The sequence below is a fragment of the Typopeltis vanoorti genome, chromosome 23, assembly GCF_054136105.1.
Source record: "Typopeltis vanoorti isolate ZY-2024b chromosome 23, IOZ_Tvanoo_1.0, whole genome shotgun sequence".
Taxonomy (NCBI): Eukaryota; Metazoa; Arthropoda; class Arachnida; order Uropygi; family Thelyphonidae; genus Typopeltis; species Typopeltis vanoorti.
In genome coordinates, this window is record NC_143571.1 from 3866161 (window position 1) to 3882935 (window position 16775).

The 16775-nt window shown below is 34.9% G+C and overlaps 1 protein-coding gene across 2 annotated transcripts in view; it reads left to right on the forward strand.

Moving 5' to 3' along the window:
- Window positions 1-16775, forward strand: part of LOC150093579 (transmembrane protein 248-like) — a 104674-nt gene that overhangs the window by 26606 nt on the left and 61293 nt on the right. For both annotated transcript variants that reach the window (XM_090413008.1, XM_090413007.1), the window contains exon 2: window positions 11148-11312. In XM_090413008.1, the coding sequence (XP_090269134.1) occupies window positions 11148-11312 (165 nt within the window). The remainder of the gene's footprint in view (window positions 1-11147; window positions 11313-16775) is intronic.

The following is a 16775-nucleotide window of genomic DNA, read 5'->3' on the forward strand; positions in this document are numbered from 1 at the left end:
CTTGATCAAGGCGTAATTAGATGTTTTAAATCCCATTTTCGTGTCTGTTAGTCTGAGAACTGATAGAAGCAGAGAAAAATCTGCGGAAAATGCTTATGCTTATGACTCGAAGAGCAGTGTACTTCACGCAATACGTTTAATGAGTGATGCTTGGAATTTGATGTCATCGTCTACGATACAAAACTGTTTTAAGAAAGCCGGTCTTGTGGAATACAAGTGCGAATCTGAAGAAGATGAAGAGGATAACTTACCGTTATCAGCAGGGCCGGCCATCTCGGGGGGCAGTAGGTGCAATGCACCCGGACCCCAAGATTGAGTGGGCACAGTCGGTACATGTTTGCAGAAACGTATTTTTTATTTTATTTTTTTTCTTCTTCTAATTTTGCTTATAACTAAAGGGATTTCATCGACAGGATTTTAGGGCCTCCGGTAATAATAATATCTCTGTGTTTCTCTATTATATTCGTGTTTTGTGTTCAGTAAACATTATGTTAACCTGTTATATTTCGAATGTGTTTTTTTTTTTTTGTTTTCCTGTGCCAAAATCATTTGCAAGTAAGAGGTTTTACAATACGTTTATTTTGAATCCTTTAATTTTTACCTTTGAAAAATATTTTAGGGCCCCAAAAGGTTTCTTTCACCCGGGTCCCTTTACAGAGAAGGCCGGTCCTGGTTATCAGTGTGGTTAAAAGTGCGAAACTTGAACAATTTTGAAACGTGCGCAGAGATTGATAATTTTATAGGCATTGATAATGGCGTTGCAACTTCGGGTATACCGACAGACGCTGACATCTTAAAACAAATCTCTCATACACCAGAAGAAGATAATAGTAGTGACTCCAAGGAAGAAAATAGCAATGATGAGAGAATCGTTACCTGGTGTGAAGCAGAAAGTGCTTTACACATTTTAACAAGATTTATGGAATCGCGATCTATAAGTTCAGACAACACATTCAAGCATCTTAGTGGTATAAGGAACAATTTCAAATGTATGAAATATGCATCTTGTGCAAAGCAGAGCATGCTTGATGATTTTTTATGTAAAAATATGAAGTTTTAAAAATAAATTTTTGTTCTTTATATGTATGTATGCACATATGTATTTATGTTACCCAATATACCTATGCTGAGAAAAATCTGAAAACATTTTTAATTCACTCAAATTATGACCTTGGATATAACGAATAACGGTTATTACGAACAAATATATGTGGTCCCGTGGAATTCATTATAACCGAGTTCTACTGTATTAGCAATTAAGTCAATAAATAGTTATTTTCTTATTAATCTGTGTTTGCATCTATACTATTAAAATTCAATCAACAGGTTTAAAGACTGTCTTATATACTTCTATTAGGTGTTTGGATAGTTGTCACCATCAAGCTGTGTACAGGATATTATGATAGTTTTACATGAAAAGTTTACCTAATTACCAACTTCTTATTGACATTTTTCCTCTAAATTAACTGTCAGAACTTCAATACCATTACATCTTAAATGTTAGTCTTCTAAGGCATTTCTTATTGTATCAGTCCACCTAACTGTCTTCCTCTAGTTCTTTTTCTTGACATCCTGGCAAAAAAAAAAAACATTTGTATTGCTAACCTTTCATCTCCTATTCAATTTAAGTGATCATGCCACCTTAGATTAGCCCTGCTCATACACTCTTGAATGCTGTCAGGTTTCTAATATTCTCATTTTTAATATTGTTCTATCATTGATGTTATCACTATATTAATTTTTTTTTGGAACTTTCATATCTGTGGTCTCTAGTCTTTGATCAGGTGTTTTATTTTGAACTCAGTTCTCAGATCTATAAGTGAAAACTGGTTTAAACACTGACTTGTATAGAGCTATTTTAGTGTTTTGACTAATTTCTCTCTTATTCCCTTTAATTTCGACTTCCCACCATACCGACTTTCTATTTCCATATTTAATTTGCCATCTTCGCTAAAAACTATACCTAAATAGCTGAAATGTTTTCCTTGTATAGATTCTCCATTCAGGTTGCAGTGGATATTTTCAGTGTTTCTGCCTATTTTTATTGATGATTTTTATTATTATTATTTTGGGCAACACCAAGGAGTCCTTAGACTCATCAAGGGAGGCCCAAAACATCATGTCAAGAACTATTCAGCATTTGCACAGTATCTATCATACTTTGCTTAGAACTCATTCACAGTCATGGCCCACAACAGACTCTTGCAGCTTATTCCACTCATTCACCACTCTCCAAGTAAAAAACCTAGCTCTAACACCCTTGCTAACTGCACTCTTACTCAGTTTCCATGGATGGCCCCTCATTCTTCCACCACCAGACCTGCTCTGAAAAATATTCTCTAAATTAATCTTGTAAAAACCTCTCAGTAATTTGAATGTCTCAATCATATCACTCCTTTTCCAGTTACCTATCAACCAATTTCTGTAACCCACAGATCTTCAACCTGTTCTAGTAAGGTTCATTCCATAGACCAGCTATCATCTTGGCCACTCACCTCTGGATCCTCTCCACCTTCTCTCCATCACCAAGAAATCCTGGCACCCAGATATGAGCACAGTAGTCAAGACGGGTCTTATCAAGGCTCGATAAAGAGGAACAATCACCTGCTTGTCTCTGCTTGTCAAAGTATTCTTCAGTAACCAAGTGATCTGATGAGCTGATTTAGCCACTTTTGCTATGTGCCCCCTAAAAATTTACATACCTAATTGATTACAGCAGTTATTCAGTCTAATCAAGGAACCCTGCAGCCTTGTACTGGATTTATTTGGAGCATACCATAAAGTAAAGAACTGAGATTAATATTTCCATTTCTGATATTAGGTTAAGTGCCACTTTCCTTTATAATGTGATTTATATATGAGGGTGGTCTGAAAAGTTCTCAGCCTAACAGTTAAAAAAAAAACAAATTTATAATTTCAAAATTATTTTTATTTTTCAAGATAATCTCCCTTAAGACTAATACATTTATTCCAACGATGTTCCAGTGACATTATCCCATCCCTGTAGTGGTTCTCAGTAAGATCTGAAAAATACCCCTCTACAGCTGCAATCACCTCTTGATTTGAAGAAAAACTCTGACCTGCAAGCAAGAGTTATAGTTTTGGGAAGAGATAGAAGTCAGACGTAGAAAACTGGGAAATAGGGTGGATGTTCCAACAATTCATAGTGCAGATCCCTTAATTTTCCCATTGCCAAAACACCTTTGTGGGCAGGTGCATTGTGCTGATGAAAAATGATTTTTTTTTATCTTCTGAAACCAGGTCTTTTCTCACAAATTTTTTCGTCTAGTCTGGTTAAAAGATTGGAATAATATTCCCTGGTTATTGATTTACCCTTTTCAAGATAATTAATAAACAAAATGCCTTAGCATCCCAAAACACCGATGCCATGACCTTTCCTGCTGATGGAACCGACTTTGCCTTCTTTGGCTGTGAACAACCAGCTTCTGTCCACTGTTTTTGACTGCTGTTTGGATTCTAGTGTGTAATGGTGAATCCAAGTCTCATCCATAGTAATAAATCAACGTACAAAATCAGTTTTATTCTTGTTAAAATGCCCCAAGTACTGTTCAGAGATTTTCATGCGAATGCGTTTTTGATCTGCTGTGAGCAACCAGGCATCCATCTTGCGCAAAGCTTTGTCATTTGCAATTCTTCATGCAAAATATATCCTACACGTTCTTTTGAAATGCCTATAGTCTCAGTAATTTCACACACTTTGACTCGCTGGTCATCCAATACCATATCGTGCACTTCATCAATGATTTCTGGTGTTCTTACACTTTTTGAACATCCTTCATGTGAATCATCTTCTAGACTGGTATGGCCATGTTTAAACTCGACAGCCCATTTCTTAATTGTCGAAAACGAAGAAGAATGCCCATAAACTTTTATGAACTTCGAATGAATTTCTTTTGGCGTTAAACTTTCTTTTACAAAGAATTTTGTAACTGCACAATACTCAATTTTATCCATTTCAAGGGATACAGACAACACTTTTGCTTCAGACAGCTGTATAAAACAAATTATTTGATAGAATGACTTGCAGTTTCACATGGATGCTTATGACAGATGTACCAACTTTGTAAAATAGAAATCTTGCTAATAGTGTTGTCATCTATGGTTGAGGCCGAGAACTTTACAGCCACCCTTGTATATGATGAATAACAGTGGAGGTTCTGTGCATCCTTGTATCAAACTCAATTTGACATTAAACCATCTTCTTATACCTCTTTCAATTCTAACTGTTGACTTGCAACTCAAATATACTGTACTGCTCAATACAATGTTCCATTTACATCATATAATTGTAATTCTTGGCACTTTGCATATGCTTTCTCAAGATCTACAAAACTTAACTACGAATTCTTGTTAAATTCCCATGATTTCTGAACTGTTTGTTGTAAAGTAAAAATATGATCCTGACACCTACTTGGCCTATACCCAGCTTGTTCTTCTCTAAATTTTCCTTCCATAATTTTTCTTAATTGTTCTTAGATATTATTTAATGACACCTCCAAGGAATCCAAAGACTTGTCAAGCGAGGACACTTACTCTACAGCTCTCCATCTCCACCCTTTCATCCACCAACTATACCGAACCACTACTACCATCATCATCATCATCATCTGCACCATCGGCATCTACTGCCCACCACCACTGATATTTTTTTTCTGTAAATTCATGTGTTCTGAAGAAGACTGATTTGTCTGTATGCGGGATAAAAAATCTGAGCTTCTGGGAGAAAAAAAAAAACCTATCGCCCCTGTGTAAGATCAGCTAACTCACCTTCAATTCAAAAAATCCCATATAAAGATTCCTTCCATTATGATAAGAATTGAAATGAGGCCTTTTCAAATTGAAGGGGTGCAACATACCGTCGTTCTTCCATTTGTGCTATGGAGATGCTTTAAAGAAATTGTGTTCTGTCACCTGCTTAGTGCAGAGAGAAGCTCTATCACAGCTGTAGAAATTATTAGCAACCAGGAACCTGTTTCTTAGAATCTATATGCTCACGTAAATCTTACCTGACACTAACCTATAACGTATCTGCTACATATTCCCTAACCGAGTGGTTAGCGTATCTGCTCTCCAGCCAGAAGGCTGCAGGTTCGAATCCCGCTGTGGGTCTGGATGTTTGTGATTGTCTGTGGAAACACTAGTGGTGGTGATGGGCGGTAGATGGCGATGTTGTAGTTGGTTGTAGCTCATGGAATAAGCTGTAGAGTTGACAGTTGTAGAGTAAGTGCCCTCCCTCGATGAGTCTTCGGACTCCCTGGAGGTGTGATATAATAATAAATTACCTTTCTTATATAGTGAAACCTGTGGAGTATCCATAACTATAGAATAACATGTATGCCTCAGTAAATAGCTTTTTTATTATGTAAATATTTTGTTTTCATATCATAAGACATCATCAGTACAATTATTGAAGAATTCAAAAACATAAGTATGTATGCTTAAATTGGAATCCCTTTATGTATACAGTCACATTCATGGATTAGACCTAATGGACTGAAATTAAAATTAATTAAATTAAAATATAACAGATACATTTATTTAATACAATTGAGAATAACAATTTCCTAAACTTTTGGAATAGTGAGACAGTTGTTCTGATTAAGATTAGGTCTGTGAAGTAAGGCTTCAGCACTTTCTTTATATAAACAGTCATGTTTATATATGGATCTATATAGTAGCTTAGCATTTTGCCATTGAATCCTGTGGTTAGTGTTTTCAATTCCATGTTGTGCAAGATCAGATTTGTGAGGTTTGATAAGACAGATGTTTTGTCTTGATGTTCAGATATGTTTATTTATAGATTGTCCTTATTTTTATAGTAAAAACAAGCCACACGAACATGGTACTTCGTATACACCAGGTAGTTAGTGAGAGTTTTGTCTTTTGGAGAAGGTAGCAAGTTGTGAATTTGGTTGATGGGTTTATAGGTAGCAATGAGTTGATATTTTTTCAAAATTTTAGCCACATGTTCAGAGATGTCTTTAATATATGGTATAGGAGTCCTGTGGGCTTCTTGTCTGGGTTGATTCACAGGAGAGTGGTTAATTATTTTTTGAGTTATTATTGGATTATATCCATTTACTAAGGCTGTTTCCAATTCTTGTTTTAGAGATTCTTCAGAAGAACAAATCTTGTGTGCTCTCGATACTAAAAATTTTATGGTGCCATATTTTTGAGATGATCTCAAAAATATTCTTGCAGTTCACAGTAGATTGGGTCTCCACATTCCTTAAAAGGGTATGTGGGAGTCTTCTCCTTATTATCTAGCTTTGATCCTTAAGCAACAAAAGAAAAAAAAAATCATTATAAATTTCATATAAATTTATTCGGCTGGCTCTTCCTTCTCATCTTCAATCTGAAATATTTTAGTTGCATGGATTCTCCATTGAGAATGCAGTTGATATTCCCATTTTCATTCGTTTTTTTTTTTTTTTTAAGCAATATGTTATAGCAACTGTTCAGTTAAGAATGCTGTATTTATTTTGGAATAAACCCTCATTAACACAATATTTAATGAAGATAACATTAATGTGGAAAAACATGGGCAACAGAGTAAGCAAAATTTGTATGCTGGAAAAGGAGAAACCTGAATAAATTTATATGGCATAAAACAAATGAGTCAAAACAGTACATTAGCTGTATACAAAACAGTGTTCAAACCAATTTTAACTTATGGATCTGAGAACTGGGTTTGAAATGCAACACTTGATCAAAGACCTGACACTACAGATGTGAGAGTGAAAGATTAGAGGAGTGACAGATGGCATCAATGGCAATATTATATTAAAAATGTGGGTATTAGGAAAGAACTTGACATTGTTAACATTCAGGAATGTGTTAGTAGAGCTGATCTTAGGTGGTATGGTCAACAGGTGTTTGCCAGAATGGTAAAATTTCTAGAGAAGACCAATATCTAGGTGGATTGATGCAGTTAGAAGTGCCTTAGAAGATTGAAATATAAGATATGCCATTATTGACATCTTATGTTTCAGATATGATGGATAACAGAATAATTTGGAGGAAAATTTTTGTTAAGAAGTTAGTAATAATGTCAACTTTTTCTGTAGTGGTATCATAGTATCCTCTCCACTCTTGGAGGATGCACATCAAGAATTTGATGATGTCTGCATAAGGTAAAAAGCTAAATTAAATATCTCCTGATTTTGATGTCAGGTTTAATATTGTCACCCTCCTTTTGTAATGTGATCCATGTAGATGGTAAATAACCCTTTTTCTGTACCATCAGTTCTAACTGCTAACTTTCAGTAAAGTATAGGCGACATGTTGCACAGTATTAGTGTCTTGTGTATACTGTATAATTACATTTTCAATAGCTTTCTCTTAGCACTTTGTATTCCTTTTTTAGATCAACAAAACTTTAGTGCAGATACTCATCTCATCTTCTTTATACCCTCTTTTACCTTGCAGTGTCAAGAGTTTATTAATCATCGGACCTCAAACTGTTCACAGGATAAGGTGGATAGCCCTACGCCCTGGTGTATCCTATGTCCTGTAGTGTTGCGTTCTCAAGGCTGGTTTTGCCTGCTTTGTGGGATGAAAAAACCCTACTGTCCACTCCCAAGACCAGCTAACTTGGCTATGGCTGAGGAAGATCCTTGAGCTCCTCACATCACCGACGAGAATCGAACCTAGGACACTCCTTCCCTAGGCATATGGCTACGAAGCGCACAGTCAATAGGCGAACTGCGCTGACTAGTACAGATACGTGTTGTTATATTTCCATTATTCTTGATTATTTGTCTCAAAATATGATTCTGACACCTGTTTGATCTGAATCTAGTTTGTTATTATATAAGTTACTCTTCAACAAATTTTCTGCATAATTGAAGTATATACTTGCTTTAATGTTACTTGAAACAGACCAAGTAAGTGTAATTCCTCTGCAATTCTCACATTTCTACATTTATAGATGGATCTTATGAGTACTATTCTCCAGTCATTTAGAATTTAACTTTCCAACCAGATCTTTTGAATTTGAGCATTTCTGGTGTTAGATACACACAAGATAGTTATGTGATCAGCAGCTTCCATAGCTCAATCAGTATAGATGAAACACTTTGGTTGGAAAGACCTGGGTTTGATTTCCCCGTCCATGACATGAGGAACCTATATCTAGTCTCTTTCAATTAAAGGTGAGTTAACCGTTCTCATATGGAGGTAGAGGATTTTTATAACTGGAAACTTGAGTTTTTTGTTCCTCAGAACAGGCAAACTAATCCCATGAATGCAGATCTGCAGCCATGAATACTTCCAACAATTTGGAAGAGATAGTCTTCACCACATTATCCTTACGGCCATAGTCAACCTCCTGTACGAAGACAACACATGATGATGGTGAGTTATGTGATCACTTTAGTAAGGTAGATATTTCAGACAGATTCATTACCCCTCTGGATGCTGGGGTAAATTGGATGAGAGAGAATAAACGTAGATGAGTTAGATGTATTGAAGCTGTTACAAGAACTTGACTCAAATACAGCATTTGGACTTGGATGTCGATGTTTTGAGTGCTTACCTCTTCCTGATTGTGTAGAAGGCAATTATAGCAGAATAAAAGAGGTGGAAAAATTTTGTACATACCTTGTTTTGATACTAGGATGTCTTCCAATTTCATGATCCTACTAAAGGTTGTTTATAAAGAGGGGGGGGGAGCACGGGTGTGGGTGTTTTGATGCGTGAAAAATAAATTTGAAAACCCGGGTTTTGTATTAATAATATATATATAAATACATTGTGTATATTGTGTTTATGGGTGCATTTGAGGGGGGGGAGAGAAGGGGAAGGGTTTACTTATGGAGAAACTGGGGCAAGGGAGAGCTCCAGTCAACCAAAATGGTCTGCACCCCATTAATGCTCTCCCCTGCCCCAGTTTCCCCATAAGTGAACCCTTCTCCTTCTCCCCCCCCCCCAAAAATGCGCCCTTAAACACAATAATATATATATATATATTTATATATATATTATTAATACAAAACCCGGGTTTCCAAATTTATTTTTCCCACGTCAAAACACACACACACACCCTCATTATAAACAACCTTCAGCAGGATCATGAAATTGGAAGACATCCTAGTATCAAAACAAGGTATGTACAAAATTTTTCCACCTCTTTTTATTCTGCTATAATTGCCTTCTACACTCACCCATAATTCCCTAAAATATATATACCCCCTTTTTTGAGTAATAATAGCCAATGTATTTAAAATAAGGGACACTCCTAAACAAAAACAGGCTATAATAAATTTAGTTTAACCTTTATCCAAGTGTGAGCAAACAAAGTTTGCACCTGAAAGTATCTTCAGGACTGGGTTAAGGTAGTACAACACCAGGGCAACTCGTTGCAAAGGTGGAGCAAGATACCAACACTCCTGTCTCAGTATCTCCTATAATGCAAAACACATCTCCTTGCGGATATGTCTAATGTTATGCATTAAGGGAAGGGCCACTACCCAGACTAGTTTCGACCTTTATTGAGGTCTCTTCAGTGGGAGCCAGGCCCAAGCTGAGATACCAGGCAGAAGTATTTGCAGGTCCCCCAGTCCTGAAGATACTTTCAGCCACAAACTTTGTTTGCTCACACTTGGATAAAGGATTAAACTAAATTTATTATACTCTAACCAAGTGAAAAATAAACTTTCAACATCTATCTCTAAATCCAGAGTATTTTATTAAGAAAGGGTGGCACACCATTTGGCAACTCCTATAGGTAGAGATGACCTGCAAATGCTTCTGCCTGGTATCTCAGCTTGGGCCTGGCTCCCACTGAAGTGACCTCAATAAAGGTCGAAACTAGTCTGGGTAGTGGCCCTTCCCTTAATGCATAACATTAGACATATCCGCAAGGAGATGTGTTTTGCATTATAGGAGATACTGAGACAGGAGAGTTGGTAGCTTGCTCCACCTTTGCAACGAGTTGCCCTGGTTGTTGTACCACCTTACCCCAGTCCTGAAGATACTTTCAGGCGCAAACTTTGTTTGCTCACACTTGGATAAAGGATTAAACTAAATTTATTATACTCTAACCAAGTGAAAAATAAACTTTCAAAAACAGGCTATAATAGCTGTAATTATTATTATCATTATTTATTTGACACCTCCAGGGAGTCCAAGGACTCATCGAGGGAGGGCACATGCTCTACAACTCCGTCTCCACCATTCAATCACCAACTGACCGCAACCACACCAACGCCATCTACTGCCGATCACCACTGGTATTTCCAAAGACAATCACAAACATCCATGCCCACGGTGGGATTTAGCTTGACAGGTTTTATAACTTTTCTCTGAGAAAAAGAATGGGGGATTGCACTACAGGAGTTAGTTTTCTGTATCTCTTGTTTCTCTTATAATCAGTAAATATCCACATATTTGTTGATTGCCCCAACACGCCATGCTTTACCAGCCATGTTAGCCAACTAGAAGTATATCCACTATAGTTTCCACTGATAGAAGTGCATTGGGTTAATGGTTTAATGGTAGACTCACCCCTACCCCTTTATTATTATTTATTTATTTATTTATATGGACTTTCATTTTGTTTGACAGACACAAGCTGTGCATGAAAGAATAAAGATCCAATACAGAATGAGTGGTAGTTCTACTTAAGTTTTGACTGGGGTGGGAGATACCATCTCAAAGGCTTCTGATCTCTAAAGTTTTCAAAATTCTTTTGTTTTCTTTTTATACAGTACTGGTTTTGGTGTAAAGTGATTTGCCACAGTCCTCTAAGCAGAAGTTATTGATACCAAAGGGTTTTAACTTTATTTTTAGGTGATCCTGCACATGTGGTTTTAAGGAGGAAGTTTGGGGATAGGCATAAAGAAGAGCAGAGACAAATAAGTTATTAGATATCAGCAAGACTACTCTATGAAATGAACTCTGCATCTCTTTCATTCTCTGTATATCCTTGTTTTTATATATTTTTACTTAATTCCAGAGATGACTTGCATTTCTTCATTAATTGCATGATGTACTGTAATTCAAATATAACAAGATGATGCAATAAAAATAGCTTACATTTTTAAGTGGAAAAAATATTTATATATGATGATATAATGAAGTATTTTAATATAAATAGGTGATCTATTACTGCTTAACTTTTTTAGATGAGCAAGATGGGTTTGAATCCTGTTCAGAGTCTGAGAGGATTTGCTATTAGTCAACCACCTCTGTTGGTGTTTACTGTCTGCCTAATGGCTTTTGGACTTACTATGGTTGTACTAGCATATGTCATAGGTGAGAGTGATTTGCCAGATCCAGATATAACCATGGTAAGATTAATTTTTCTTTTCAGCTATTTTTGTAAATTAATCACCACAAAAAAAAAAAAAAAAAAAAAAAGGTTGAAGAATAGCAGAGGTTTACGTCACTAATGCAGATGGAGATATGTTAGATGACTGCAATGTATTATTTATATCAGTTATGTTGTATAGCAGTGGTGTTCAACCTTTTTTACTATGCGAGCTACTTTTCTATAAAAAGTTATTCGGCGATCTACTCTCTTATAAGTTATTCTGCAATCTACTCTCTTATGTAGATCACGTTCCCCCAACCTGATATCTGATTACACACAAATAAATTACTAAAAAAAAAATACACATCTAAAAACTTTATTTGTGTATTTAAAAATTTATCCCTTTTAATTATTTTAATACAACAAAAAAAAAACAAATATATTGGAATAAAATATTTATTTCTCAATTTTGGAAAACCAAAGTTAGAAAAAACAACAGATTGATTACAAACTCACAAGTTACAGGAAATGCTGGTTGATTTAAAAAAAAAAAAAAAAAAAAAAAAAAGTTAATGTGAAATTTGGCATTGTTTGGACCGATTTTTTATGACTGTCGTATTTGAAAAAGTGAATTGTATGTCGATCTGATACACAACAATATTGGGAATTTTTCATGTGCATACTTCCAAATGACTTCATTGTTTATTGATTTTAAATGTAAACTATTCTGAATGTTTATTATGTCAGGTTCTACTTCAGCTTGGTTTATATCAAACAGCCCACTAATTTTATTTGAAATTTCTGTGATGTTCAAGTTTTCTTGAAATGGATTACTGATAAAAGATACAATCATTTCAGTTTTATTAAAATCTTTAAATCTTGAATTTATTTCTTCCTCAACTAATTCTATTTCACGAATAAATTCTTTTAAACCATAGCGAAGCATTTCTTGATTTTGTTCAAAAAATTTTAATAAATATGGGAGATGTCTAAATTCGCAGTCATTTATATTTTTCTTTAATAAACGTATTGTTGGAAAGTTTTTATTGAACTTGACATGTCAATTAAATTTTTATCTCTACCTTATAACTCTAAATTTAAATTGCTTAATTTCGTACAGAAATCTACTAAAAATGATAAGTGTAACAACCATCTTTTATCACTCAATTGTGAATAAATATCTCCTTTTTCATCAAGAAAAATTTTTATATCGTTAATTAATACAAGAAATCTTTCTAAAAATTGACTTCTGCAGAGCCAGCGAACATTATTGTACAACAGAAGTTCCCTATCATTTGCCTGTAATTTAAATAACTGCTGCCATTCCAAAACATCTTTTGTGTTTAATCTTTTACTACACAGTACTTGTTGATGAATAATACAGTGGTACGTTAAAAAATCTGAATATTTGTCATCGTTTTTGCATAATGAAATGAAGCCTGATTTATTACCTATCATTGCAGGAGCACCATCAGTAGTAATAGACACAAGTTTAAAAAGCGGAAGTTTGTGTTGTTTCACAAATTCATCAAATGCTGAAAAAATATCTTCTCCCCTAGTCCTTCCCAATAATGGTATAATTTTCAAAAGTTCTTCTTTACTTGAATAATCTTGAAATACCATGTGAATAACAGTGAAGTCGTTTGATTCATCAAATTGTAATGAAAACTCAACATACTGGTGAATGTCTGACATTAACCTTGCCTGGAAACATTTCTCTGGCAATTGGAACTCTTCCTTTCAGCAATTTGAAACCTTGTCTGCGTCCTAGAAGTAGCCTCTCTCTCTAGCTACCTCTCAAACCGAGAAGCTCCTTTCTGGAAGCGGGAAACTCTTCTCTCCAGCAACGTGGATCCGGGCAGTCTCTCTGACTGCGACTCTGGACTGGGCGGCCTCCTCTCTGACAGCAATTATGGAACCGAGACCCCTTCTGATTGCTTCAGTCCCTTTTTATTAGGCCTCCTCTGAGACCTCACATGAAGTTTGGCATTCCCCAAAGAATCGGTATGAGTCTTTCATCTTAAGTTTCAAGTTCGGCACGCCTTTTGCTCTCCTCCGCTTTCTTTTGATTGTAAGTTGCTGGTCATCGGAAAGTTGTTTGAACTCTTTTTGACTGACTTCGGAGATGTTTACACTTAGAGCCTGCAAGCCTTTCTCATACATAAGTTTCAATAACAATCTTTCTAATGCCACCATGTACAGCTTCGGCGACGAAAACATTGCCTTTGTTTTTAACACTCTAACATATTCTTATTAAAGCAGTATATACAGTTAGCTTCATCGATGTAATGTGCTTTGGAATATTTAATATTTAAGCTACAATCGAGTTTTTACACTTTGCTTATAATTGTATTCGCTCGGCTCGCTCTTTGACTTCCACTGATCCAAATTAATTCATTTATCCCCACTTATAAGAAAATTACTGATTTGACAATTTTAACGAAAAATAAATAAACAATAGCAATACGCTTAAAGTGAATTAAAAATACAAATTAATACAAAATAGTGATGAATAAATTATGTTTTCAGTTTTAATTAAATTTGTAAGTAAAGAGGAATACACAAGAGATCGACCAAAAATCGCTCCGCGAGCAACCAGTTGATCGCGATTGACGGGTTGAACACTCCTGTTGTATAGCATCATTAACCACTGTGAAAGAAATATTTAGATGAATTGTAGAAAGCACTACAGTCTAGTATTTAGTGGGGCTAAAATACATTTGCCAAACAAGAACACCTGTGGATCAAGATCAAATGAAGTTATAAGATTGCTGAACACATTCAGTTCTTATGGAGCATAAGTATTGTCAAATGGGCAATTTATATGGCTGTGTTACTGTGTATTACTGGGGTGTGTGTGTGTGAGAGAGAGAGAGAAGTGAAAACACAGATGGGCAGAATATATCATCCCAGCAGTTAGAAAGCTCGACTACCATTTCAGCAGAGAGAAGCCTAGTGCATTTGGTCCTTATAAATTCTGCTTGATTTGTTGATTTTATTACATTTGCTTTGAGTTAAATAGTTTAAATGGAGTGAGAAGCTAGAGTTTTTTACTCGAGCCATTGAAGGTATGTTGAATTTTTGTCATAGACAGCTACAGCACATCTGTTGAAGAACCAGGGCTTGAATAAGGGACTGGGATTTTGAGGTGGGGACTAAAGGCACTCATTTCGTCAAATAATTTTAATTATTTGGCCAGAGCAAATACTTAGATCAGGTGAGCTGAAACAGTAACGAACCTGTGGAACAGAGGTATACAAAATCACAGTGATCATACCAGTTGATAATACTTAGCACCATAGAATATGAGGCTGAGATTGGATGGTCAAATAATGATCTGATATTAAAAAAAAAAAAAAAAAAAAAAAAAAAAAAAAAAAAAGCAAGACAAGGTCATTGTCAAAGTTGCCAAGTGGAGAGCTAACATTAGCAGTGTATTTGGTTTGGTTTATATTCTGATAGATTGAACAATTTGTGTTAGATTACTACTGATGGCAGACAATTCCACTTCTCTTCCAGCTTCGTCTTTGATGTAAGAAAAGTGAGCCAGTGTGAATTATGGACATTGAAATCTGTAAGGAAGATTATCTCACTTTTGGGTAATTAGACTTTATGTGATCAACCTTCCAGTTATTTATGAGTAATCAAAAGATTAGTATTGTCATCAGAATTAGGAGAACAAAGTGAGGCATAGTATATCATATGAAGGGAATTTCATGTCTGATAACTTTTGGCATTGTATACATATAACACCTCACAAAAGCATATATTCTGCCTTTCTTACAGAGGGCAACATGTTTGATGTAAAGTCACAATTGCAGGTGAGCTGCATTTGTACAGGGTGCCAGTTGAGGTCTAGTGATGAATACCAGGTCAAGTTTTGGATATAAGTGGTGCTACATGTCATTGATGCTAGTGTCGTGACGTGTTCTCTTGACGTTCGAATCCGCCATCTTGCTAAAAGTCACTTTCATAAAATAAAGGAAAACTAATTGCAAATTAATCACTGATCTAAGGGTAGAGAAATTTCTATTATACTGCGCCACTCTATCCTTAGATAAGTCTATATGAATTAGTAAGTTTAATTCAAAATTAGTTAGCAGTCTTTTCATTCAATCAGACCGATGGTATTTATTTTCTTTCTTTCTGGGATTCCTGCTAGATTCGAGTTTTTGTGAACGGTGCAGTAAAAAGAAATTCAGGCAAACACAATATTTAAATTAACAAACAAAACATTTAATATATGGTTATATAACAAAATACATGTATTCCACTTTTAAATATGACAACTGTCAAGCTAGTACATCAGGTCAAGTCATTCACAATAAATCAATCTTCCAAACTTTCAATACAATTTCACAGTTTCAGAATCACAAAGTTTCTTTACTCAATTTATTTCAATAAAATTTCTTATTTAATCAGTTTTCATGTATCTCTCAGCTACACTCTATGATTAACTCATAGCAGGCACTAACAACGGCAGATATTATTTCAATGTAACTATATTTTCAACTCTCAGCCTCGATGGTATGCTACAATTAATGTTAGAAACAGCGCAACGGAACTAATACTTAAATCTGCATACACTGAAATAAACTAATATGACTGTCCTTACCAGAAATAATCTTCAGTACTTCCAATATTTTGTGAGCACACTTTCAAATTGTATTTATCACACTTGCGAAACACTAAATAACTAAAACATTACTAATCGCACTTCAAAAATCCAGATAACAACTATAAGGTACATTAATTATTCTTATTTATCATTCATCAACTAGTTTAACTCCGTACAATTCCCTTTCATGGTAGTACAGAAATAAGTCGTAATTGTAGACTGACTGGATTTTTTCAGTATTCTTCTTTGAATGTCCAGTTCTCTAATTATCCGATTACGGCAATAATTTCTTTTTATTACTACGGCTGGTTTTGCTTTCAGCCAACTATAAGATTCACTTATATAAAAAAATATCTACTCAACTCCTATCCTTAGGAATCTTTTAATTACTTCTACTTCTTTAGTTTACTTCCTTGCTACCTTATAGTTCCAAAGTTCCATTCCGACTCCCTACTTACTACTATGTATCTATTTTCTCTTCTCCTCCACAAACGCTCCCTTCACACGCGCTCGTTTATTTCCACGCGTCTCTATGACAACCGATAGACGTAAACATTCTCGCGAATGTTACATTAGGTTATATAACTACATTCAGTTATTACATAACGTTAAACTTTCACAAAAAAGAATAAATAGAATATTTGCATTCCAATAAATGCGTAGTTAAATTACAAATATAAGTTCTTACAATATTGACAAAATAATAAATAAAACAGCTTAATAATATTTAATACAGAATCTATTTACCATTAAAACATTTCTTTGATTAAGCAATTAAATATTTGACATAATTAAGGTAGTTATATGATATCAATTACAATTTATGTTATTTACATCAAATAATATTTACAAATATAGTTCTTGTGACGGAAAGTCATGTTG